The 24,793-nt window shown below is 46.4% G+C and overlaps 1 protein-coding gene across 10 annotated transcripts in view; it reads right to left on the bottom strand.

Annotated features, from left to right (window-relative positions):
- GRIN2A (glutamate ionotropic receptor NMDA type subunit 2A) overlaps positions 1–24,793 on the bottom strand; it is a 522,696-nt gene that overhangs the window by 338,709 nt on the left and 159,194 nt on the right. For 8 of the 10 annotated variants that reach the window (XM_036225800.1, XM_036225809.1, XM_036225801.1 and 5 more), the window contains 2 exons: positions 10,238–10,428; positions 8,393–8,824 (listed from right to left, as the gene is read on the bottom strand). The exons of 1 other annotated variant lie outside the window; for it this stretch is intronic. In XM_036225800.1, the coding sequence (XP_036081693.1) occupies positions 8,393–8,806 (414 nt within the window). In that variant the 5' untranslated portion in view covers positions 8,807–8,824; positions 10,238–10,428. Of the gene's footprint in view, positions 1–8,392; positions 8,825–10,237; positions 10,429–11,016; positions 11,863–24,793 lie in introns of those variants that run through there. One more of the 10 variants, XM_036225802.1, reaches the window with a different exon arrangement.

Here is a 24,793-nt window from a genome sequence, read left to right as displayed (position 1 = left end):
ATCCCACACAGTCCTAGAGGTCCTTCCTCTGGACACATTGCAGTTTTCCAACACCTATCTTTAAATATTACTCCTCAGAACTAAGTCAAGTCTACAGATAATGGTGTTAGTGTTGCTGAAGACATCATTAGTTATATACCTCTTGGCCATGGCTTCTATGCCCCTGCTAAGAGAGGCAAATTTTGCTGCAGTGGCGATTAACCACTCTTGGAGAAGAATCTTGATTGTTATTCTCTACCAGTGATGGTCAAAGGGTGGCACGTGACCTGGTTCTGGCCAATGAACTGTAAGGGAAGTCTCTGCCACTAGCTTTTTCGCTCTCCCTTTTTCTTCCTGTTTTGAACGCTGGCATGTGAAAATGTGGTGACCAAGACGAATCAACAGCTGAGGAAAGCAAAACAGAAGAATGGAAAGGACCTGAGTCTTTGATGGGCTATCAGGCCACTAAACCAGACCGAGGACTCCTTCTTAAACAAAATAACTAAATGGCTTAAGTCACCATTGGTCAAATATTGTTACGTGCAGCTGAAAGCACTCCTAACAACATAAAAAGTATAATGGAGCTACTCTTGATTTGGACGTTACATTTCTAGAAACGTGGCCTTCACTTTTCTAACAGCCATATCACTACTTAGAATCTGCTGATCATCTGGTCGATGCAAAACCAACGAGCAAATAAACCAATAAAAATTGTGTGATTGGGGATCACAATCTCAAATGCTTGCAGAGACCATGCAGTTAACCTAAGTGTGTGAATCTGGCTAGAAATAACAGGGAGCAAGGAGGGCTGTAGTGAAGATGAAAATGTGACTCATCGGAAGACATTAAAATTCAAGTACTTTAAATACTACGCTGGTAAGAAAATATTAATACATCTACGAGTTAGAGTCAGCAAGTAGTCCACCAGTTCACGACCCTTGCAAAAATCATTCTCACGTAGGTTGGAAAGCCACATTCATCCCCCCTTTCTGAAAAAGCGTAAATTCTTCTTAAAACCCTCCAGTGTAGTCTGTAGTATGGGTTCATCATTTCAATCTGGAAAGGCAGTTTTAAATTTTAATTCCAAAATCTAACTTCTTAATCATTTCAGTTAAGACAACCAAAATATTAACATCAAAATCTGTTCTCGCTCTTGAATCTAAGCCCCTTCTCTAAACCAAGTGGATTCATAATTGTTAACTCAAAAGGGCAATAAAATATGACCAGAATTAAGCCCCCAAAGACCTAGGTTCTCGTTGTGTGGCTAAATAAATCACTACAAAAATCTGGACCATTATTTCCTCATCTGAACATAAGGATTCTTTAATCAAATTCATTTGGGCCTGCCGAGTTCCCTAGGCCATCACTGAGTTACTTAATCATTGACAGAGATAAAACGAAAAACTATATATGTCTACACCTTAAAGCCCTAAGCCCCGTGCAAACATCTGATCCAACTGGCGGAGTTATTTACTGCAAAGAACACTGAGACAGTCTCCTCTCACTGTCATTTTCACATCGGCCACAATTAATCTTCAGTTCGCTAGGATCAAAGCTCATGGCAAGTCCTAAGAACTCAAAGGAAGCTTTTAGTTGTCCCAGTTAAGAAAACAGGAGTCATTTCATGCTGGACTCTCCACTCCTTGGGCCTCTGTGCGATTCATTCACAGTGTCTTGTAGGGGATACCCTCATATCGCCACATTGCCCTTCATCATTTTTTCTTATTATTCAAAAGTGCATGTACATTAGAGAAAAATAAAACTACAAAATATACACACAAAAATATAGCATTCCTGTAATAAGTATATATTATGAGCTTTGTACTTGATAGTCATTATTTAATTCTCACGACTCTATGAAGTAGGTACTATACTGTTCTTATTTTAAAGATGAAGACACTGAGGCCCAGAATCATTAAGGAACTTCTTCATGATCACTCAGCTAGTGAGTGACGAAGCCTGAATTTAAACCCAGACACTCTGACTCAAGGACCAATTCATTCACCATCTTATAATGACATTTTTAATAAAAGGTTAAAACAAACATGAATTTACAACCTAAAGATAACCGATGTTCAGATTTTGCTATGTTTCTCACCAGTCTTTTCTTGAAGACTATAAATTTTTCAGATTTGGGAGAGGACCTAGGTTAATGATGGTGGCAGTGAACACAGCAGTGTGACCGTGTACACACCATGAATTTGCCACCTACCAAGGAGCAGCTCTTGGGAAAGGAATGTCTGGGAAAGGCCCTCCTAACAAAGACAAGCTACTTTCTTCATCTACATCAGGGACCTCAACCCCCAGTGCCTCAGGACCAAGTCTGTAACATGAAGTGGGCAAGTTGAGGACCAGAAAAAGAAAGAGTACCTTCCCTGTGTGGGGTGGATGGGGGTTGCTATTCATCTCCGACCACAGGGAAAAGTGGACCCAATTACACCAGGCCTTCTGATTTTTACAAAGAAGCATGAAATTTGGATTTTCTTTAAAAAATGTGATGTCTCCTAACTTTAAAATGTTGGCAAGTCAAATTTAAATAATCAAAGGGAGTGCAGGAAAACAAAACACACCGGTTAAAAACATCGTAACCTCTTGTTGTCATGATGACCTTAATCAGAATCCACGAACTCTTTATTACAAACCCAAGATTCTATTTGTACTTCTCCCCTCCCCTCCCCTTCTCTTCTCCCTCCACCCTCCTCTCCACCCTTCACTCTACGTAGAGAAGCATTTTATACCCATGGCAACCAAGAGAAGATCCAAACCCAGCAGGCTACGGCTACCAAGGGTCCAGAGGATCACCAATAACCCCTGAGGGGCCATCTGGAAAGTCAGTCATGTCTCTCAGGTGATGATACCTGTTGCTCTCCGATGACTTACATGAGGAGGAGTAGACGATTGCCTCTGACTTACCTCATCGAGTGGGCTAAAGATATGAATCCTCACTCTCTTAGGAACTACCTGATGCCTCTATAACAGGAGCTGAGTGGGCTCCACCAACATTCTGATGTGTGTGTCTGCCCTTTCTATGAGCTTTCAGTGTTTAATGGAAAGGCCTGTCACTCACATCCAAACTCAGGAGCTGCAAGGTTACAAGGGCACCAACTTCCACCTCCTGCTGATGAGCTGTTACTCAGCGGCACTACACGGAGGTCCTTTTGTATGGAACCCCCAAATTTCTGTTAATCCCCAGGATGGCTAGTAATTATCTGCCCACTAGAGAGGAGCCTTGGCACACACTTATGAAATCAGTTGGCATTTAGGGAACAAACACTGCATGGAAAGCCCTGACCCACAGTGTGCTAAGTTTGCCCAGAAACCACAGCAAGCTGGCACCGGAACCAATGACTTCATTCATTCAATCAACAAACATATATACCAAATAACAAATGCAAAGGGCAAGATCAGCACAAGTTGCCAAAAAGGACGTACATGTGGACTAGAAATTAGCCTTACCAAAGGTAGGATAAAAGAAGAATATTTAAAATAATTATAGTATAAGCAGAATACTCTGCAGCCATTTCAAACTATGTCTGGGAAGTCTATTTAATGATAAGGGAAAATTCCAAAAATATATAATCAAGTTTGAAAAAAGCCAAAGCACGTTGTGAAAAATAACCAAGTCAAAATCAGAGTGAACACACTCAGTAACCCCACTCTTCTGCTCCTAAAACATAGAATTTATAGAAAAATCTTCAGATATTTTAAAATTTACATAGTACTGCTTTCAAATTAAAAAAGGGAATCACAGATCAAAAATAAAGAGGACTCCCTAAAGATAAATGAATCAAAAGATGGGACTCAGCAATTACAAGTAGGAATCAAAGACACATGGTCCACAGGATAACGGTTCTGATATGAGCAGAGGCCCCAACATCCACCCAGGGGAACTGGACCTGGAACCAGGCCATTAGCTATGAATGGGGCTGGAACATCTACAACATCCACCATGAATCACAGCCAAAATTAAGGAGCCAAAACAAAGTCACCTACATGAGACTGGGACCCAAGCCTGAACCACAGAATACGTAGGGAAGGAAGAGAGATCTGAGCCGAGCTGTTGACATGAGCTCTGGTTCAAAAGCATACAGCCTTATAGATTTAAGGCAGAAGAAATCATAAAATTGCCTTGAAAATAAGTTCACAAACTAAAACTTAGAGAATGCGTGATAACATCCAATGATCAGACTCTGCAAAATGGAAGAATTCATAACTGAAGAAACAAAGATGCTAGGGTAATCAGAGAAAAACTTTATAATAAGCAACTTTTTAAATCCTCAAAGGGACAGAGGAGGGATTTACATCCACAAAGTAAGAAGGTATTTTTTTTTTAATGAAACAAACAAACAAAAAAAGCAGGAAAGTATGAAAAGGAACCAATTACTTATCTTGGGAAAAAAAATGAACATTGTTGAAATTAAAAACACACAGAAAAATAATAGACTAAACACAAATAAAAAGAGCTAGTTAACAGAAATACAGAACTGAAGAAACCTTCCCAAGCACAGCACGGAGAGACAGAGAACTGTGGAAAAACATGTTTAAGATACATGGAGAATTGACTGAGAAACTACATATGGAGAGAACAGAGATAATGTTGGAGAGGAAATTATCCAACAGATAATGGCTGAGATTTTTTTCAGAATTAAAAAAAAAATCTAGGTCCTCTTACTAAGAAAGCCCCCAGAGCGCAAAGTACAATAAGTAAAACCATATACACAGTGTAATCCTGAATTTATAACTAAATAAATAGATCTTAGAAGAAAACAGACCCAAGTGTCAATAATGGTTACTCCTAGTGATAGGATTTAGAGAGACTTTTATTTTCTTCTTTAAACTTTAATGTACTTTCTAGGTGCTCTACAATGAAAAGACGTTTTTATAAACCATCTACGGAGAAGTGTTTGTTATTTAAAATACACACATACATATAAACATATTTTTAAAAAATCTGTCCTCAAGGAACTTACAATCTAGTAGAGGAAATGAGGTGTGTGTAGAAATAACATATAAAGCGAAGCCCTTGCAGTAACCCACATGGATAGACGTAGCTAACATCTAAGCTTTGCCTCTTTGCCAAGGAGTCGTTAGGAATTAGGGGGAAATGGGACGAGGAGATGAGGACACTGAGCAGAAACGTAAAGGTCTAGTGCATGTGTCTGATTTACCAGGGGCTGTTACTACAACCAGAGAGCATTCCATTGGGACAGAATCAAAATAGCCAAACCAAGGGGAGATTAGAACTTACTTACATCAAGCATTATTTTCACCTCTAAATTACTTATATCTCAAGGCCACCCACTGATTGAAGCGAAAATTAACACCTTCGTTGTAAATTAAATTAACGCCACGAAAAATCTGTCACTTAACACATTTCGATTATTATAAAAGCTTTGTTCTTTTGGTTGAGCCAAGTAGACTGAGGGAAAGGTAAAAAAAAAAAAATGGCAAGAGGGGTGTTCAATTTAACTGCTAATTAAATTTACTACCATTCTTATCCACAGGGGCAATGTCATGTCACCAGTTTAGAAGTGAAAACATGGATATGTTCTAGGCTTTATGGAATGAACTTCATCTTTTGGTGGGGGGAGGGGGGAGGGGGGCGGGGGAGCAGCAGGGGCGAGGCACAGAGAGGTCTCGTCTGTTTGGGGAGATTCAGACTTTGTGGCCATAATACCACGGGCACACTCAAGCAAGCAAGGTGAAGATTTAGGCAATGTCCCACGACTGCCTCTCCAGAGCCAAACAAACCAACTTGGTGTTCGGCTTTAAAAGAAACAGGTGGCAAAGGCACTAGCCAACTTGATGGATTACTAATGGAATGAAGGGCTGTTCACGTTTCAATCACTTCCCTTTTTTTAACACATCCAGGCTTTTCAAAACACCACCCCATTAACCCAACTCCTCTCGACATCACCTGCACCCCCCTCAGTGTTATCGCTGCTGGCTTCTCTGACTCTTCCATCAAGACCAACTCGGAAGGTCCCAATCATAATAAGGAGCATCCAATTGCTTTCAGCATTTTTGAGCCAACGAACCCTTTCATTCCTCTCCTCTCCATCCCCTCTCAAATCTTTCTCTAATCTTGACTTCTCTGAAAAGGTCCTGTCTCTCCTTCCTCTTGTCATTTCCTGATTCCCTTTTGCTTCTTTACTCTGAAGTGGGGTTGTCATTCCCAGAAGGCAGTTTCAGTCCATAGGAGAAGAGGGTGCCTCCACCCATACCTGCTTGGACATCTCAAAACTCCCTTTCTAATACCCTCTTCCAGGGAGGAACAGCTGCTGGTCTAGCAGGTCAGGCCTGACATTCATAGTGGGGAGGGTCACTGCATAGCAAGGATGTGCTCAACTATGAGCCCGCTCCCTGTTTCTGCTGCTTTGCCTGCAGTCAGATGGGTCAGTCAGGAAAGAGCCCAAGCCACGCCCCTGCCAGCTCGGACCACCCCCAGCCTGATCCTCAAGCCACCTCCTCTCATTCTGATTTGCCGGATGTCTCCACTGAATAAATGTGCTGGTCCCTAATCAATATAGAAATTTCACTCGCAATAAGGCCACTGTTTTTTGTGTATTGCTCCTTCGGTCAAAATTTCAGAAGGGAAGAGGAATCCGTGGTAATATTTAGATCCCCAAATCGCACTCCAAATGCCTGCTGGAAATTACTGATCTCTTCCTTCTTCATGCCTTCATCAGAAGCCTGGTCACTCCTGATGCATAAGGCCCTGATTTGCTACACTTCTCCATGGCTCAGAATCTCCCATAAAACGAGATTAAGTCCTTGACTCTCCTGAAGATGGGATGACAAAGTTAAAGGTCAGGCTTAACTTTGGTGGAATGTGAGATCACAGCTTGGGACCAGAAAACCAGAGATTCAGTTCCATCACCCACTGTGTGGTCTTGGCCAAGTCTTTAAATGCTCTATGCCGCATCTTTCATCTGAAAGCTACAGGATGCTCTTGCAGACTCTAAGCCTCTTTCCAGTTCTAAAACAGCCCATACGCCAGTGGCAGAGCACAGCTGTTTCCTATTTTTTTTCATCCCAGAAAGGAGCCCCCAAAACTGAGAGGCAGCTAGGAAAATGCTCAACCACACACAGGAATTCTGCTAGGCTGCAAACTATTTAAAAATGAATGTTTAATAAGATACTGCATCAGTTATGTACTTCAGCTGAATGTGCTGCAGCCCAGGAGACCTGAAAGAATTAATACAGTTCCCAGAGGAGCTGGTGGGAATTGCTGAGGCAGAGGCAGAATCTGATTTGATGAATATAAAAGTGCTTTGAGAGCGTCAAAAGGAGAGTGTTCTAACAAATATCTGCTTGATCCGTCAGGATGTCTCTTGCTACCTAAGGAACATACTCCAAGAAGATCTCAGGGCTACTGACCATGGCACACAAGTACTCACCCCTTCCTCCCCTTCCCGCCTCCCCAGTCCCTTGCTGGGGCTTAGACAGAGGTACAGTACACCCACAACGCTAATCCTTCCTTTTCCTTGCTCCTTCCTTTGCTTCTTCTGTTTTTCCACTTCTGCACAATTCTCAAACCAGGCCCTCATAACATCTCACTCAAATCTTCAAGTCTCTCTCCCCTCTTATCCCAACCAACACTCCCAGCTGGTCCACAGAGAGTCCCGCTCTGTCCTAAGCCAAGAAATTTGGACACACTTACCTTCCTTCTGACACTTCCAAAACGCTAGTACCAAAACCTATCCTTAGGCACCAACCCCTCCATCTGAGGGCCCTGGAAACCCCGCCAGCCCCACTTCAGGAACATGTAGGAAAAGGTCAGGCCCTCCTGCTCTCGGTCCACAGTCGGTTCTACTCTCCACTCACATCCACTCCCTTAAGGAACACTCTCTGCGGCCTGTAGCCCAGGGCTTCTCAAACTTCCCACCCCTCTTGCCTTAATTGTCAAGACTCTGCAGAAGCATGCTCTTTCTCTGCCTTTTTGCGTTTTACCTAAAAACTGTGCATTTTATTCCATAACATAGCCACATTCAATCTTTTCTAAAAATAGTTTTAGTTACCACAAGGAAAATGGACATTTTTCATAAAACAAGCAGGTAAAATTGACATTAGAGGAATAGAAGCCACACTGTTTCCGGTGCCCCCGGGCCCGCCTATGCACTACTTGGAGATCTCCGAGCATTCTACCACCCCACTGCCCGTCAGTGTTTTCAAATTTCCTCCTGGCACATTCAAGGTGCTTCGGAGTACCCCACGGAAAGATCCAGGGCAAAAAACATTCCCACTGATTTCCAAGTTAGAGAGGCAGGAACTGATTCTCACCAGGGCCAGTGGTGGCCACCACCTCCTTTCACACAGTGGCAGATGCCAAGGGCTTCGGAAGACCCTTAGTGGCCACCCTATGACCGGAATACTCCTGAGTCCTGGCAGCCCGTCACCTTCCCGGCCTTACCTTGTCAGCCATGATCATAGATGAGCCCCCATGGATGCCCAGGATGGGGACGAAAGTCTGTGAGGAGATAAAATCCAGCATCTGGGCCACGGCTTCCTGGTCGGTGTCGTCCCCAAACACCAGGCCGTGGATGCGCGCCCCGGACATGAGGTCGCACACATGTGTGATGAGGCTCTTGGGGTCGGTGCGGTTCATTAACAGCGCTACCACATTCACGTCCAGGGACAGCCCTGCTGCTTGCTCTGGGCCCCACAGGGTTCGCAGTTCGCGCTCCGTCACGTCGTGGCTGTGGCCCAGCAGCACCGCGATGTTCAGTGCCGGGGGACCCTTCTCCGCCGCCGCGCCCTGCGCCGGACCGCGCCACACCAGAAGTGCCGGCAGCACCAGCAGGGTCCAACAGCCCAGTCTGCCCATAGTCGCCACTTATGGTCCCTGCAAGGGGAGACGGCGGATCAGGGCCACCCGGAAGTGAGGGTTCCAAACAGAAGGGATTCCCAACCCAGCCCCTTGCTCTAAGAGCCGGGTAGAGAACCCATACCCAGCGCCAACTGCCAGGGTCACCAACTCCATTCCCTATCCCCCATGGCATCCACATCTGTCCGCCCCTCTCTAACTCTATCCACAACTCCAATCCGAGCTAATTCTCCATCCCTGACTGTAAATCCATCTTGGCAACCAGCCTCCTTCTCATGTCCTGTCTCCAGCCTCTTCTCCATGCCCAACTCTGTCCACATCTCCCACTGCATCCCCCAAGTTAGCTGTGAACCACTGCACCTGAGCATAGGCACACAGAGCAAACCCTCCACCCACCCATCTCCTACCCCAGTTACTGTGCACCAAGTTACCGACCCGCCCCATGCTCACAAGGAGCGAACTACAAACTCGCCCCAGCGTGCAGAGGCGGCGCAGCAGCAAGACATCCCTGCTCCAGCGCAGGAAGTGAACTGACTGACCCCGCCCCCTGCAAACGTGCGGGATACTGCAGAGACCTGGCTCCCGGGGGCGCCCGCTGCAGACCCCGCTCCTTTCCTGCAGGGTACACCCAAAGCGCATGGGAGTGAGGACACTCGTTTGTGCGCCCGAGGCTCCAAGTACCGGGGAAAAAACTTCGAGCCTGTCCCACCTCTCGCGGAGGGGACCTGAAGCGAATTCGACTCAACTGCAAGTGGCCCCAGAACCTGTCTTTGCGCGCACGCGCGCGCACACACACCCTTTCTCACACACGCCGTGTGCATGTAGAATTCCAGAGAGGAGGCGCGTCCGCCAGTGGGCCGGCGCGTGGGAGCTGGCAAAGAACGTGCGTGGGGGAAAGGGTAGGCACCCAAGGAGCTCTCCGACCGACGTGAACTGTACAGCCCCTCCCCAGGCTTTCCACTTTAGGTCCTGATAACCAAGTCTTAGGTGCACGTGGCAGTGGGCTCACAGGCACGCTCACAGGCACACACGCATTTCTGCGCGCACCCGCAGGCTGCCGAAGAGATGCTCACGGCCACCTGGAGTCCATACATGTGCTCAGGCGTTGCACACACATGTACCGCGCCAGGTGCACTGCCGCCTGTGCCTGCAAATACCAGCACAGTCGAGCATGCGTGCGCAGGCACGCGCCCCTCAGGCGCAGCGCTGCCAAAGCGAGGGGAAGTTGGGGTGAACTCGCACGAGCCTCGGCACTCTGTTAGTAAGCACTGCGGAGCCGCAGCGCCCCCTGGTGCTCTTCACGTGCCTTGCTACCGATGCTCCCTCTCCCGCTTTCTCTCTCCCTCTCCCTAGATCCTTCTCCCGCTCTGCCTTGGGTCGAGTCTTCCTCCTACCCAGCCCGTGGAACCCAGGTCTCCCGCTGGGATGTACCTGTAGCCGGAGAAGGTCGAAGACGCAGTGGGGCGCGCTGCACGCACAAGCATCTCGGCCGCCTCAGCAGCCGCCGGGTTTAGCGGGTTCCCGCATGCTGCGGCCCCCGCACACTCTCCTGGCTGTCCCGCGCTGTCCGCATCGCCCCCACGGGGGGCGGCTATCCCAGCCGGAGGCTCTGCAGCAGGGCTCTACCGGGACGAAGAAGAGACAGAGAGGCAGAGTCAGCCCATGGGCCAGAGGTGCCCGATTGGGGGGTGGGCAGGCTGCAGTCTGCAATGCTCACAGCCCCTCTGTGCGCACAGGGGACTCAACGGGAGATGGGAGCTGAAGCTCCGTGTCTGAGATGCCCCCAGTGCAGATCCTCAGACCCTGTAGCTGATACGGAGAGCTCTGTTCCAGGGCGCACAGGAAAACCGGAGCCCCACGTTGGCCACCCACGAGAAGCTAACTGGGCACCTCCACCCTCACCCCCTACCACCTCCCCAGCGCCGGCTGCTGGGAGTTGTGCGGCCAGGAGCTGCTGAGCGAGGGGGGTAGGGAGAAAAAGAGGAGGGAATGGGGGGTGTGGGGTGGGGGCTGGCTGAGTTTGCGATGAGCCGGCAGGAGGAGAGGGGGAGGGAAGGAGTCGGGCTCCCGCGGTCCCGGATCCCCGAGGGAGGTGCGATCATTCCCACGCAACGACCCTCTTGCAGTCCTGCCTCCCTCTCCTATCCAGGCCTTCTACCATCCTCTTCCCAAAGGGGTGGCCCAGGCCCGTGTCCCGCGCCAGCACTCACCGCAGCCTCTCTCCACATAGTTCTCAGCAGTGGCCGCTCCTGGTCATCTCCAGGGCTGATAGCTGCTGCCGCGACTCTCAGTGCTCACCCGACCCCATGCTCCAGCTAAGCCCTCGGCGCCTCCCTCCAAGAGCCGGAGCTCGCTCGGCTTCCTGCCCCACTGCCAACAGCAGCTGCCCAGTCCTCTAAGCGCGCCCAACAGCCCTCTCCGCAGCCCAGGCTCCGCGCTGGTGTGTGTGAGGGCGAGTGTGTGTGTGTGGGAGCGCGCGTGCTTGTAGCCGGGGATCCCCGCGGTCGCTGGCCGAGAGAGGTGCGGGTGGGGGAAGGCAGCTCCCTCTGGGCCCTTCGCTGTGAGAGGCTAGCTCGCACCGGGCATTCAGCTCCCCACTTCCCAGCGGGAGTCCCGAGGAGCTTCTGACCACCCTGGTTCACAGCACTGGCAAAGCCAGGCTCCCGGGGCGTGCTTCTGCTGTGGTCGCCTTGGAGGAAGAGGAGGAGGGGGGACAGGGGCGCCCCCACACCAACTTAAGGACTTGTTCTCAGGCGATGAGACGCAGCAGCCTCCGCGAAAGCCAAAGAAGCTTAGAGCTCTGGCAGGAGAAAGCGTCTCCCGCCCGCAGTCGCTCTCCTCGGAGGCGGGCCGAGGCAGACCCCGCAGTCCCTTGGCGGAGGCGCGGAGCGCAGCCACCAGCTCGCAGAGCGCACAGTGGCGACCAGGCAAGGATAGGTAGCTGCCTGAAGGCGGAGGCGCCTTGGGTGGCGCGCCGCTGTCCGTGGTGCTGAAACCACGCTCTCTGCCCGCTCCAGGGCGTCTGGTGTGGCTGAAGAATCAATTATTCAGAGCTCCGCTACTGCTTCCTCCTCCCCCAGTGCCTTGCGCTGGGTACAGCAATCCCCCCTCCACGCATAAACGCGCTGACACACACACACACACACGCACACACACACACACACACGCGCGCACACACAGAGAATCTGCTCCAATGCTTCTCCTTGTGCCTCGCCGCCCCCATACGGGAACCCACTCCTATGATCTCAGAGAGTCAGAACCCTAAAAGTAAAGACATCTTTACATTCCCCACTTGCTTCCTGCTTGATTTTTAAGTTATACCAAACAGAAGTCGCCCTAAGGCCAACACTTCTAAGCCACCAGCAGAGGCAAACCAGAGAGCATGGGGCTACTTGGGTGTGTGGGGCCTGGCTAGCTTGAATCTGGCAACTAGGCATGAAAAGCATTGTCAAGTGAAGACCATTGTCCCTTTTAGACTCAGTTGTTATCTCTCCTTCCAAAGCCTATATCCGCTTTTCTCCCCTCAGGTCCTGGAAGGAAAGAAGCCTTAAATTGTAAGAGGTTTTGCAATCACTGTTGTGAGCCTGCATCCTCCACTTAGCCTGACATCACCTCTGGGCTCTTAATTTTTACCTTTCCTTTTTGACTGCTAATCTGGAAAATGGGGAGGCCAGTAAAAATACATCTACTTCTCAGGGTTATTTTGAAAAGGAAATGATGTAGCCTTGGAAAGGGAGACAACAAGGGCCAGCACATAGTAAGAACTTGATAAATGTGAGGCAACCTAGCAGAAAAGGGAGGGACTCCTACAGGAACGCAGATGTGGCTACTGAAATGGGGGCAGGAGAAGGGCACTACTCTTGGACACCTGTGGGTTTACTATTAAGTTAGCTGTTGTATGTAGAGTTCTCTATAGAGTTTTACTATCCAAAAGGCATAAAGGATGGGAGAATTCTGGAAGGTAAACGAAAATGAGGCATTGTGTGTTATAAGGCAGAGAATACAAAAGTGTTCCATTTCTTGAGGCTGTAACTGGGCTGAGCTGGATTAGGGCCTTCTTTTGTGTGGAAATGATCATTTCTTAGACTTTGGCACAGGTACAGGACCCTAATTTGAGAACTTACAGGAAAGTTAGGCTGTTTTATTTAAATGAGCAATAAATTATACACAAAAAATGCACATCTCTTAAGAATTCCGTTCAAGTTTTGAAACTGTATGCATCTGTGCAAACCATCATCCAAAACAAGGTAAAGAATATTTTCATCACCCCCAGAAAGTACACTTGTGTCGCTTTGTGATTAATCCCGCTTCCCTCTAGCAAAAACTGCTATTTTGATTTCTAACATCATATACTAACTAGCTTTGCTTATTTTCAAACTTCATATAAATAGAATTCTATATTGTGAGTTTTTGTTTTGTTTTGTTTTGTTTTGTTTTTGGTAACTGGCTTTTTTCATTTAACCTAATGTCTGGGAGACTCATTCATGTTACTGCGAATAGCCAGCTTTTTCTTTTTTTATTGCTGAGTCTCCTTCCATTGTATGAATAAACCACACTCTGTGTATCCAGTCTCCTATCGATGGACATGTGGTTTGTATTTGTGGAGTTTTTAAAAATATAGATGCTTGCACCCACTTTAGATCTTCTTCATCAAAATCTCCAGTGGGGCTGAGCATATTTATTTGTTTTAATTACATAGATCACTCTGATGATGCCCTAGTTAAAAGCCACTGTACATTCATTCTTGTATACCAATGCTGACCCTGAAATAATCTTTGATGAAAATTATTGGTATGGAGAGTATAAAGTTATTTGTGACCAGACTTGTAAAACAGTAGATCAAATAGGTGTGGCCTCTTTTGAATAGAAAAAGAAGGGAGGAGACTGTCTCTGAAGACAGAGGCAGCTGGAGTTGGGTCAGGCACCTAGAATTCTACCACATATGTGGAGACTCTAACAGTGTGTGTGTTATCATGATAACTTCACTCCATGCTGCGCTGCAAAGCTAAATTCATCAGACAGCTTAGGACACAGAGCAGGATTTTGCTACTAAAGATTTTCAGATGGAAAATCTTCATAGCAGCCATGCTGACAAAAACTATGTCCAGGAAAAAAAAAAAAAAAAAAAGCCCTTTTAGTCAATACGGTTCTGCATTTCACCAGTTGGTTCTATCACCAGTCACACCATTAAAGCAACTGAAATAACCTAGGCTATTCTTAAGGAACAAATGGTTTCAGATGTTTTCAATCTGATTAATTTATCTTCAAATGCTCTACTAAGAAATGACCCCCATGGTTGCCACTGCTTTGAGCCACTTAAACATAGCAGGTAAAAACCAAACAGCATATCGTGTTTACAGGGGACAATTAAAACGAGCCAATCATTGATTCTCCTTCTTATCTCTATTCCCAAAGGAAACTGGTAAAGAATTATAGCATTTCGAAGTTAAAAGATCTTTAGAGACTGTCCTTTATGGTATATTTTGTTTTAAAGCAAGTTTAAGGAATTCCGCATACATGAATCAATCACTTTAAGGGTCTAAGAAGTCCAGTTTAAAAAATTGTTTTTATTAATCCAGCAATATTCCAAAAGAAATTGCTCATGGAAACCTATTTTATTCCACATGTTAGCTGCTATCATCCTACAGAGCTACTGGCTCTTTTAATGCTTTTTGAGAATTTCCGATCTGGCCCAAAACCTTTATTTGCATATGGGCAAAGTGAGACCCAAGTGGGACTAATCAAATTTAGTACTGTGAGACAAGAGGCTAAACACAAAATTCAGAGCAACATCAAGAATTTTTGCTTTAAGTTTCTGCTGTGTAAAATAAAGTCTGTTGTCTGTATTCAGTGAGGTTACTGGGATTCCAAAGCAATATGATAGATCCCTGAAGGAGATGGGTAAAGCAAAAAGGCAATTTTCAGGCTGAGTAACGTGAACACCAGAGTAGCCACCACCTCTAGGCGTTGTTTTTCACTGGTGTTTTTCACCTTCGCCATCCCTCCAAATTCCAACCTGTGGGTTCCAACTTTTGGTCTAACCACTGTCCCAGCCTTGACCTTGTCTTATATAGCGGCAGATAATCAGTATTCACCTGTGCTAAGGCGGATATCATTAACCAGTTATTTAACTATTTCTCGCAAAACTTAGATAGAAACCTCACAAGTTTGCTCAGTTCTACATGGGTGGCCCTGCCCACTGATTCGAGTTGGCTCCATTTTACCATGCCTGACTTAGGAAGTTCTCATAGATTCCTGATTTTAGCACAACCCAAATCTGATTGCCTATATTTCCTTTACTTTCTATCAGATCCTAATTTCTGTTACCTACTGACCTTAAGGACTTTCTCCTCTTTAAACTTTGGCTTTTCCATTTGTAAAAGAAAAGTTTAGACTAGTCAGGATGACCTAAAAACTGCTTTCCATGTTTGATGTTCTATGATTCTGTGACTTTTCTTGAAGGTCTCAACCGTGGGATCAACAAAGGCACTAGTTAACCCTTCCATAATATCTTACCCAAAAATCTAACAATCCCATCTTGCTCCCATGACCAATTCAGGTATCAATAGTTCTAATCAAAGGGCAAGGCTTTTTCTAAACAAATCCACTGTGGCTCTTCTGAACTATAAAGAGAGCAGCGAAAGATTTTGTTCCTCATCGGCCTTTACCTCATGCAACCCAGTGTCCTCCCTTATATTAAACAGGAGCTTAGGTGGCCCCAAGGCATATCATTGAGGAAAAAATAGTGAATTGGGAATCAGGTGTATACATTCCATTAAAGCCATTAACCTCTCTAGGCCTCAGTTTCTTCATCAGTAAAGGTGGGGAAAATCGCCCTGCCTCCCCAGCACTGCAGTGAAGGATATGTCTTAGTGTGGATTCCCCCAAGACGAGTAAGGTTCTGCACCCAATTGGGAGAGGGAGGTTTCCCACACCACCAAGCAATTCTCAGACACTGGCTGGGTGTCCTAAAATTCAACTCGATTCTGATACTATCTGCCTGGAGACAGCATCATACTCCACAAGTTAATGGCTCAGTCCCAAATAACTGCCCTCCACTTCGGATGCCAATCACAAGTCCAGATTATTATCTGTGCTTCTGACTGGCTGGCTATAAATCAGAGGTTCCCATGACTCCCTCCTTGGGTTCAATTATTCACAGAACTCAGGAAACCTGTTTACTGACTAGATTATCAGTTTATTACAACGAATACTAAAGAACACAAATCAACAGCCAGATAAAGAGATGCACAGGGTAAGGTACGAGGAAAGAGCACAGTGCTTTCCCGTCCTTTCCAGATGTGCCACTCTCCCTAACCTCCACATGTCCACCACATCATTTTGGGTGCATTACGTAGCCATGATTGATTAAATCATTGACCACTGGTGATCGAACTCAATCTCCTGCCCCTCTCCCCTCCCCAGAGGTCCAGGACTGAAAGTTTCGGCCCACTAATCACTGGTGCGACCAAACCCCAACCTTACTGTGCTTCCCAAAAATCATCTCATTAGTATAAAAAAGAAGACACCTTTATGCTCTCATTGCTTAGGAAATTCCAAGGGTTTTAGGAGCTCTGCGTCAGAAACAAGGGACAAAGAACAAACATATATTTCTTATTATAAATCACATATCATGAGCAGGCCCTGAGATATGGATCTAAGATCCTGGGTTTATGTGGGAGGTAATCCAGGAAGCACAGCCAGAAGTGGGACGGGAAGAGGTCAATAAAGGGCCTATGATTGGGAGGGTGACCACTGGGGACAACTAAGTCCCAATCTAGCTAAAAACAGACTATGTAAAATACACCCCAGAATTGTCCCACTTGGTGGCAAGGAATTGGGGTGGGGGCATTTGTCCACCTTCTTCATTGGTTGAGGGTCACTTCTGGGACACTAACTTCTCATCCCACAGCGTACCCTGTGCACAGAGAAATGCAGGAAGCCATCAGGTTCCCCATGAATTTTCTACAAGTAACACGTAGACAGGGTGGGCCAAGGAGATGTGAGTGGGGTACTGACCATGCAAACCAGAATGGCATGGATCAAGTGAAAGCCTCAAAGTGTGTGGAACTCAAGGGAAGAGACAGAGGGAGAGAGAGATGGACAGGCCTCCACGGTGAAATGAGCCTGAGCCTTTTACTATTTGGGCTTCGGAGAGAAGGGAGCCAAATATATACGTCACCCTTAATAGTCAGTGACCCTGCCCACTAGGAAACATGGCTCCATCGGCATTCTGGAATCTGACCAACCAAATCAGCAACCCCTCCCCTAAGAGAAAGAACAAGGAAGAGCTGCTGCAGGGCCCACAGGTCACACTGCTGTACCCAGAGGAAGTGCCTTGGGTTTTCCTTCTCACACTCCCCAATACAAGGCAGCTTCCTGCCCAGAGGCGGACAGGCCGCTCCAGGAAATCTCTTCCCTTATAAGCTTAGACTTCACTGTGTAGATTCACTGGCGTGACCTGAAGCTCTCTCACTCAATGTGGCTACATCAGAGCACTCCCTCAGGACAATGCTTTGAAAGCCCTGCAGACAGACCATTTGTGGCCAATTTCCCAAGGCCACAAGTACTCAAAAGCCTCATCATTCACCCCGCAGATAAAAGAGGGAGACTCCAGCAGTTAGGACTGTCTGATTCATGAGTCTGTGCTGAGGAAGAAGACGTCTCCAGAAAACGTCTGAATGCCAAGGAGAGAGGTCATATTTCCTGGTGCCTGAGATCACTGAAGCATGCCTTCTCGAAGCTGCAGTGCCCGTGGGCATCGCCAAACCTCCAACTCCCTTCTTTAAAGATGAGGATACTGAAGCGTGGAGACGTGAAGGAAGGTACTGAAGGTCATATAGCTACTAAGGGTCAGACACTGTCTCTTACTCATGTCCTCTTGTCACGAGCACAGCCATTGCCCTATGCATAAACGCAGACTCTGCTGGGCATGAATTCCAGTAGAGGATGCCAGATGGAAAGTCATTACACGATATTCCTGGTGGGGGACAGTCCCTGGATACCCTAGGTATCTGCATCACAACTAGGCAGGTCCAAAAGTGTTTGGGTACCCTGTGCCCTATGGGTTGGGAGTTGGGGTTTGGGATAAAGAGAGGAAAAAAAGATGATCCAGTTACCAAGCTGTTCCATCAGAAAAATAACTCGGGGCATCAACCGTCCCGCTGGAAGCACTTAGTGATAGTAAAACAGTCAAGGGCAGACCCTGCCCACGGACACCACTAATAACAGGCTGAGCTAAGATTTGAACCTCTTTGTGTCTGGCTCCAGAACCTGCACTTTGACCTAATACATAATCTGCCTAAGTCGCTTATTTGATGGGCCTCTTTACATAGTCCCTTACCCTCTCTTAGGGTACAAGAATGTCAGAGAGGCAATTGCTAGTGTTCAGACTTATTGTAAGCAACAGAACCCCATCTTCTAAGTCAACTCTTACGCATAATTCTAACATGGGAAGGAGCAAAAATGGCACTTTGAGCTCAGGTTAAAAGTGGGTAAAAGGTTGGGGGTCTGATGCTCATCCTCAGCTTGTGCTCACCCCTGATGGAACCCTGGAACTCTGATGAACACAGTTTTTAAATGTGGTTTATCCTCTGCATTGTACATAAGAAGCTGAAGACCATAAAGAGCAGGGGACTGAAGAGAATTACTCATCAGTAAGATACTCAACAAAGATCAGAACCTAGGAGCCACAAGCCACCCAACCTTTAAAAAACAGAATCCAAACCCTGGCTTTAAAATTTACCAGATGCATGACCCTGAGTAGGTCCCTTAGCCTCTCTATGTCTCAGCTTTCTCACTTATAAATGGGGATAATAGTACTTAAATAGGAGGGTGTGTAAGGAATAAGTTAAATGAGACAATATATGTAAAGTGCATTACATAGAGCCCAGTCATAGAAAGGGCTGAACAAATGTCAGTTATTAATATACTTATTACTGCTTGTTAGGCCCCTTAGGGCTTTAAGAAGAAGACCTTCCCCTAGGATGTTCTGTCCCCTGACAGGGACTCTGACACCTTCCCCCGGCTGAGTACTCCTGGTACGTGCTCACGAAGGTAAGGCCCACAGGACGGAGGAGGCAGCCATTGGCCAGCACTGGCTTTCCAGCTCAGCGCTTCCCAGATGGTGCCCAGAGGGGAGCTGGCCAGTGACACATTGGCAGAGCCTCCCTTCCTTGCACAGTTCACCGAGCCTCGCAGGACCCGGGAGCCTCAGGCTACAGCCTGCTCTGCCAAGGAGGCAGGATGCCCAGCCCGGACTGATGGAAGACAGGCCTAGTGAGCTCCAGGGAGCAGCCTGTGCCTCCAGCCTCCAGAGAAGGTACAGGTGAGGAGCTTGTCCAGCGGCCTCCCCCAGCTCCTACAGCTTCCCTCTGAGAGGGATGGGGAGGGGCTTAGTCAGAACCCAGCCCCCACCCCACCTGACCTGAGTCCATGCCTATCTTAACCCTTTTTCTGAAAATGATAACTCTTAGAAAAGAACCTCATAGTAAAAAGAGATAACCCTATCACTAAACACATGAGAAGTAGTTTTTTCATCTGAAAAATTGAGACAATATTCATTCCATAGAACCCTTGCAGAGATTAAATAAGATATGGCATTCACTGATTGCAACAGTGAATGCCACACAGAAATTGTTCAGTAAATAGTGGCCACTATCAGTGTCTGTATTATATTCATATTTGTATCAACATTATAGCATAGTGGTAAAAGCAGACTCTAGACCCCTCTGCCCAGGCCCAAATCTTAGATGTCACTCTTCCTATCTGTGTGGCCTTGGGCAAGTTGCTCAATGCCTAAAGCCTCGATCTCCTCATCTACAAAACGCGAATGATATTTGCACCTCCCTCTCTGACAGGAATACTGAGAACATTAGATCAGTATATATAAATGAGTCACTTAGCACAGCATCTATTACACAGAAGAGATTAATAACTAGAGGCTATTATTCTCATTACTGAGCATTAGCATTATTGCCGAAGGTCGCAGAGCCAGTTAGGACGGGAAGGGGTGCTTCCTGACTCCCCAACTGGTTCTCACTCCACCACCGGTTGCTGCTTCTCCCCCAATTAAAAGTCCTGGCTCTGCCCTCTGAGAGTCACTGTTCTTGAAAAAGAACTCCATTTTTACTGGGAAGTCACAAAATAAATTGTTGCCGAGTCCAGCAGTCAGATCCAAATTGCATAAAATACATTTCTTTTCATTAGGCGAAGCCGCCGGAGGATCTTGGCTACAGGGAGAGGAGGAAAGACGGACGTGCAGCAAGCAGACTGAGCACCAAGAGACCTGGCTGGAACCCTCTCCTGCACCTCCTCTCCCGCTGTGTGAGCTTGGGTAGTTATTCTGCCTTCCTGAGCCTCAATTTCCTTGTCTGCGAAATCATGGTTGGGTGAGAATTAAACCAGGTAAAGCATCTGGAATATATTGGGTCTTTAATAAATGGCAGGCATTATTATGCTTCACAGCTTGCTTTGTTCAGCAAGGTATGTGTGGGGTTTGATTTTTTTTTGTTGTGGTTGTGGTTCTGGTTTTGTGTTTTTAGTCCATTTGGAGTTTTGTTTTGCTATTCATGAAAGGATGAGGATTTTTGTGATTTGTGCCTATGAGTGTATTTCTGCTGTTACCAGGGGATCCTCAGCCCCTGGCAGACAGACGGATCTCTTTCCATATGAAGGGATAGACCAGGTCAGGCAGCATGTACCTCTGGGAAGCTCAAGGGCATGGGCACGCTGAAGCCCAGGTCCCTGTCTTAGCCATGAAGGTACTCTCCTTTGCTTCCCACTGGAATTATTGAAGTCAGGAGACCTGGATTCTTCTGTGGATTGAACTTTAGTTGTTAAGTGAGGTGTCACCCATGCCTGCCCCCCGAGACCGCAAGCACACAGAGATATACGGGCTCACTCATGAACACTCCCACTCATTACTCCCTGCCATTTCAGCCTTTTATTCCCTTTTTAAAGCAAAAGGTGATAATGTGCATGTCAAAAACATATCAAGCCCTATGGTGAGACATAATCCTCCTTCTCTCACCTCTGTCTCTACTGTCCCTTTCTCCTCTCCCTCTCTTCCCTGCCATCAGTCGCTTCCCTAGAGGCAACCCCATCTGCCACTTCCCCCAGCAGGAGGTTTAGTTTACGGACTCTTGAAGCCCTAGGTGACTTTTTTACTTCCAATATAACAGAGCCAAAATAGCAGAGCAGAGGTCTTGCTACGTGACTTCTGAGACTAGATCACAAAAAGGCAATAGAATTCTACTTGTTTTCTTGGGACAATCACTCTTGAAACCCAGCCACCACACTGGGTCCAAGCGACCAAAGGTAAGCCTTACCTGGAGAGGATCCAGGCCCACAGCCCACAGCCCTGGCAGGATTCCCCGCCAACAAGCGCACCAATCCACCACTCACATGCTTGGGTCATCTCAAAGTGGATCCTCCCATTCCCACTGCTAAGCCCTACCCTAGTCATGGATTCATCAGCCAACTAATTGCTGTTGTTTTAAGCCACTAAGATTTGGGGCAGTGTGTTACATAGCAATAGATAACTGATACACTGCATTTTTAACAAGATTTTGCCCTTTGCCATCTCTGTGACTCTGGACGGCACTTAAATGAACCATCCCTGTCCAGCTCAGGGCAGACTTTCTGTTGATAAGCACCAAAGCTACCTTAGCAGAGGAGACTTCAAGAATCCTGTTCTCTACCATGGGGTTGAGGAGTAAATCCTGGGCCTCTTCTGTACATACATATGTTTGCACCAACATCTTTCCCAAGGATGCCTGGAGCTCTTCCCACTTCTGGGTAAGCAAAGCCAATTTTCCGTCCATATTTGCAGAAGTATTTGTTACCTAAGCAAGAACCAGCCTTGCAAATGCTTGGGTAAATAACACAAGTCCAAAAACAATACTCCTGTGCCAGTAGCCACGAGATGCAGGAAATGACAGCTCTCTTGGGACTGCTCAGGCTCCCTCACGGACTCAGCAAGGTCCTCGCTGGAAGGAGTGTGTGGCCACCACCACTCTCCGTATGGCAGAAAGCCAAAGACAGGAGAGGGCACTATGCTTAAACACAAAGACTTGAGCTTGAATCCTGGCTCTGTACTCACTAGCTGTGTGTCTTCGGGCAAGTTACTTCACCTTTCTGAACTTCAGTGTTCCATTCACTTCCTAGGATGACTTCCTGGGATGGAAGTCAGGAAACCTAGATTCTTCTGTGGGTTAAACTTTAGTTGTTAAATGAGGTGGAAAGACTAGGAAGTAGTCTCTAGTTTCTCCCTCTTTGGACTGCTGAGAATGTCCTATTGCCTAATAAGTCAAATATCCTTTCAGTACTAGATGGCAGAAACCACTTAAGCCAAAAAAAAAAAAGGAGAAACGGTTGGTTCAGAGAAACCAAAAATGGGTTGTCAAGCCTCAGGAACACAGTCAGATCCCGTCAACAGCTGGAACCTGGGCCTCCCGTGTCTCTCTTCCTCTCACTTGCTCACTACGTTCACCCTCCCTCCCCAAACTGTCTTCTCTATAGTCGGGGAACATTCATATCAACAACTTTCTGTTTCCAGTTTGGACCTAAACCCACAAGGAAGAATGACTGACCACCCTCCCTTCCCAAGTCCAACCATCCCAGCACCATGAGTCATTGGCCCAGCGTGGGTCAACTGCCAACACCTTGGCCTATCAGCCATGGCTTTGGGGTAGGGTCTTGTGAGAACATGGCAGCTCTCCTGGGAACCATCTGCCACCTACCTAACCACTGTGCACATCGGAATATGCAGCTCCTGTTGTACACCCTGGGGAGGGGAGAGCGCTTATAGCTCCGTTATTACTTCTCAAAATGCTCCCACTCTTATCCTCATATAATCCTTATAACAGCCTCACAATGGAAATAGAACTGACAGTTTTGAATCTGATATAATGCAAGAGTCTTGCACTCAGGGAAGCTGGGTGCCATGGCCAAAGACAACACAACCTGGTCCAAGGAAGGGGCAAATCCAGTGAAGGAATCAGTGCCTGAACTCCTCTTCCAGTCTCCCTCCCAAAATGCACTGATTACTTCACACGATAGTTGCAGAATGCTCATGAATGAAGACCCAAGAATGGAATAGTTGGTGAATCCCACGTGTCCCTTACCCTGGCAGCTGTGGGTGGTCCCTTGAGGGTTCCTTTCTGAGTCTGATGTCTCCTCGCCTATAAATAGCAGACCCAGGGACTCTCAAGCCCAGAGAAGGAACAGTGCGAGCTTCCTAGGGCTCTACCAACCTGCTAAGAATGGAAGGAAAGAAAGCGAAAGGAAACCCTAGAGAGATCCAGAACAGCTCCAAGCAGAACAGATTTAATCATTACAGATGCCGTTCTAGCGCCTCCCTCTAGACCTCTCCCTGGGCATGACGGGAAATCTGCTTCTGGTTGTCATTTAGCATCCCCAAGGCGGGGCAGAGTTGGTTCCCCTACCTTCCTTCTTAGTTTGCAGCATCTTTCAGTTCTTTTAATACCACATGGTGGTTAAGCTTGTTGGCACGAGAGCTGGTCTTCCTGACGGTCAGGCTTTGCCAAGTTACTTTCCCTGGGTGCCTCATTTTCATCACTTATATAAAGAGATTGATAAAAAGAGCATTTATGTCATGGGTTTACTGTGAGAATTAAATAAGATAGTTCCAAAAAAAGCGCTTAGTACCATGCCTCGCACATAGGAAGGGGAGTTGTTATTATTACTTACACAGCTAGGACAGTAGCCAGTAACTACAGAGCAGAGTGGGGTTTTTTTTTTATCACTTTGTTTTCATATTACAAAAGCAATACAACCACAAAAAAAAAGGGCAAACGTAGAAGTCGAGATCCTCAACAGAATAACCGACCTGGTCTGTTCGACAAGTTAATGTGATGAATACAAAGGCAGGGCTCTGCTGTGCTCAGTTTAAAGAGAGTGATGAGACATGACAACCAGATGTAATGTCTGGTCCTTAATTGGATCCTGGTTCCAACAAACATTTTGAAAAAAACCTTTTTTTCTGAAAAACAATTGGGGAATTTGCATATGGACTATGTATTAGATAACAGTAATGAATTATTCCTAGCTTTGTCTGGTGTGATCACGGTGTTGTGATTAGGCAGGAAAATGTCCTTATATATTTTTTAGAGATATGTATTGAAATATTTAAGGGGTAAAATACCATGATGTCAGTAACTTTAAAATATTTCATCCAAAAGGGGAAAAGAAAAACGATGAAACACAGCAAAATGTCAACAATCACTAAATCTAAGTGATGAGTTTATGGGTGTTCATAATACCAGTCTATTTTTGTGTATGTTCGGAAATTCTCTTAATAAACAAAACATGTTTATTGTAAAAAATGTAAAGCTGCAAAAAATACGCTGAAAATAATTCCATCACCTAGAAAAAAAAATCACCAATGTTTGATGTATCTCTGTCTTGTTTTTGTCTGTTTTAACATCACTGCAATCACAAAACACATGAAATTCTGCAGCCTGTTTTTTAAACTTATAAATATTTTCCCTCATTATTAAAATGTCTTTGCAAACATTATTTCTAATGGCTACGGAATATTCCTTTGAGGGGATGAACTAGAAAACCTTTAGGTTTCCCCACCACAAAGTTGTAATTATCATTAAAATGATGATGAAGAAGAAAGTAATGATGGCTTATATTCCTTGAGTGCTTACTAGATGCCTGGAGCTTGAATACGTGTCATCTCTTTTCATCTTTGCAACCTCTGAAGTAGTTGCTATTATTATCAACTCCATTTCATGAAAGCAGAAACGGACACTAGGAGAAATAAGTGACAGGGTCACACGGCTTGGAAGCAGCAGAGCCCAGACTCATACTCCCAAGTACAAATGTACGCTCGCGCCTCTAATTTCATTCATTTAGTCATTCACCAAACATGAGCAGGGCATTTGCCCTGGGTCAGGTGCTGAGCTGGGTTGTGGCCCTCACCGTGAGCATGGACTGCTGCAGGACCGCTAACAATTT

Source organism: Rousettus aegyptiacus, unplaced genomic scaffold (assembly GCF_014176215.1).
Source record: "Rousettus aegyptiacus isolate mRouAeg1 unplaced genomic scaffold, mRouAeg1.p scaffold_m13_p_8, whole genome shotgun sequence".
Taxonomy (NCBI): Eukaryota; Metazoa; Chordata; class Mammalia; order Chiroptera; family Pteropodidae; genus Rousettus; species Rousettus aegyptiacus.
Note: the sequence above shows the minus strand (reverse complement) of the source record. Positions and strands in the feature narration are given on the sequence as shown.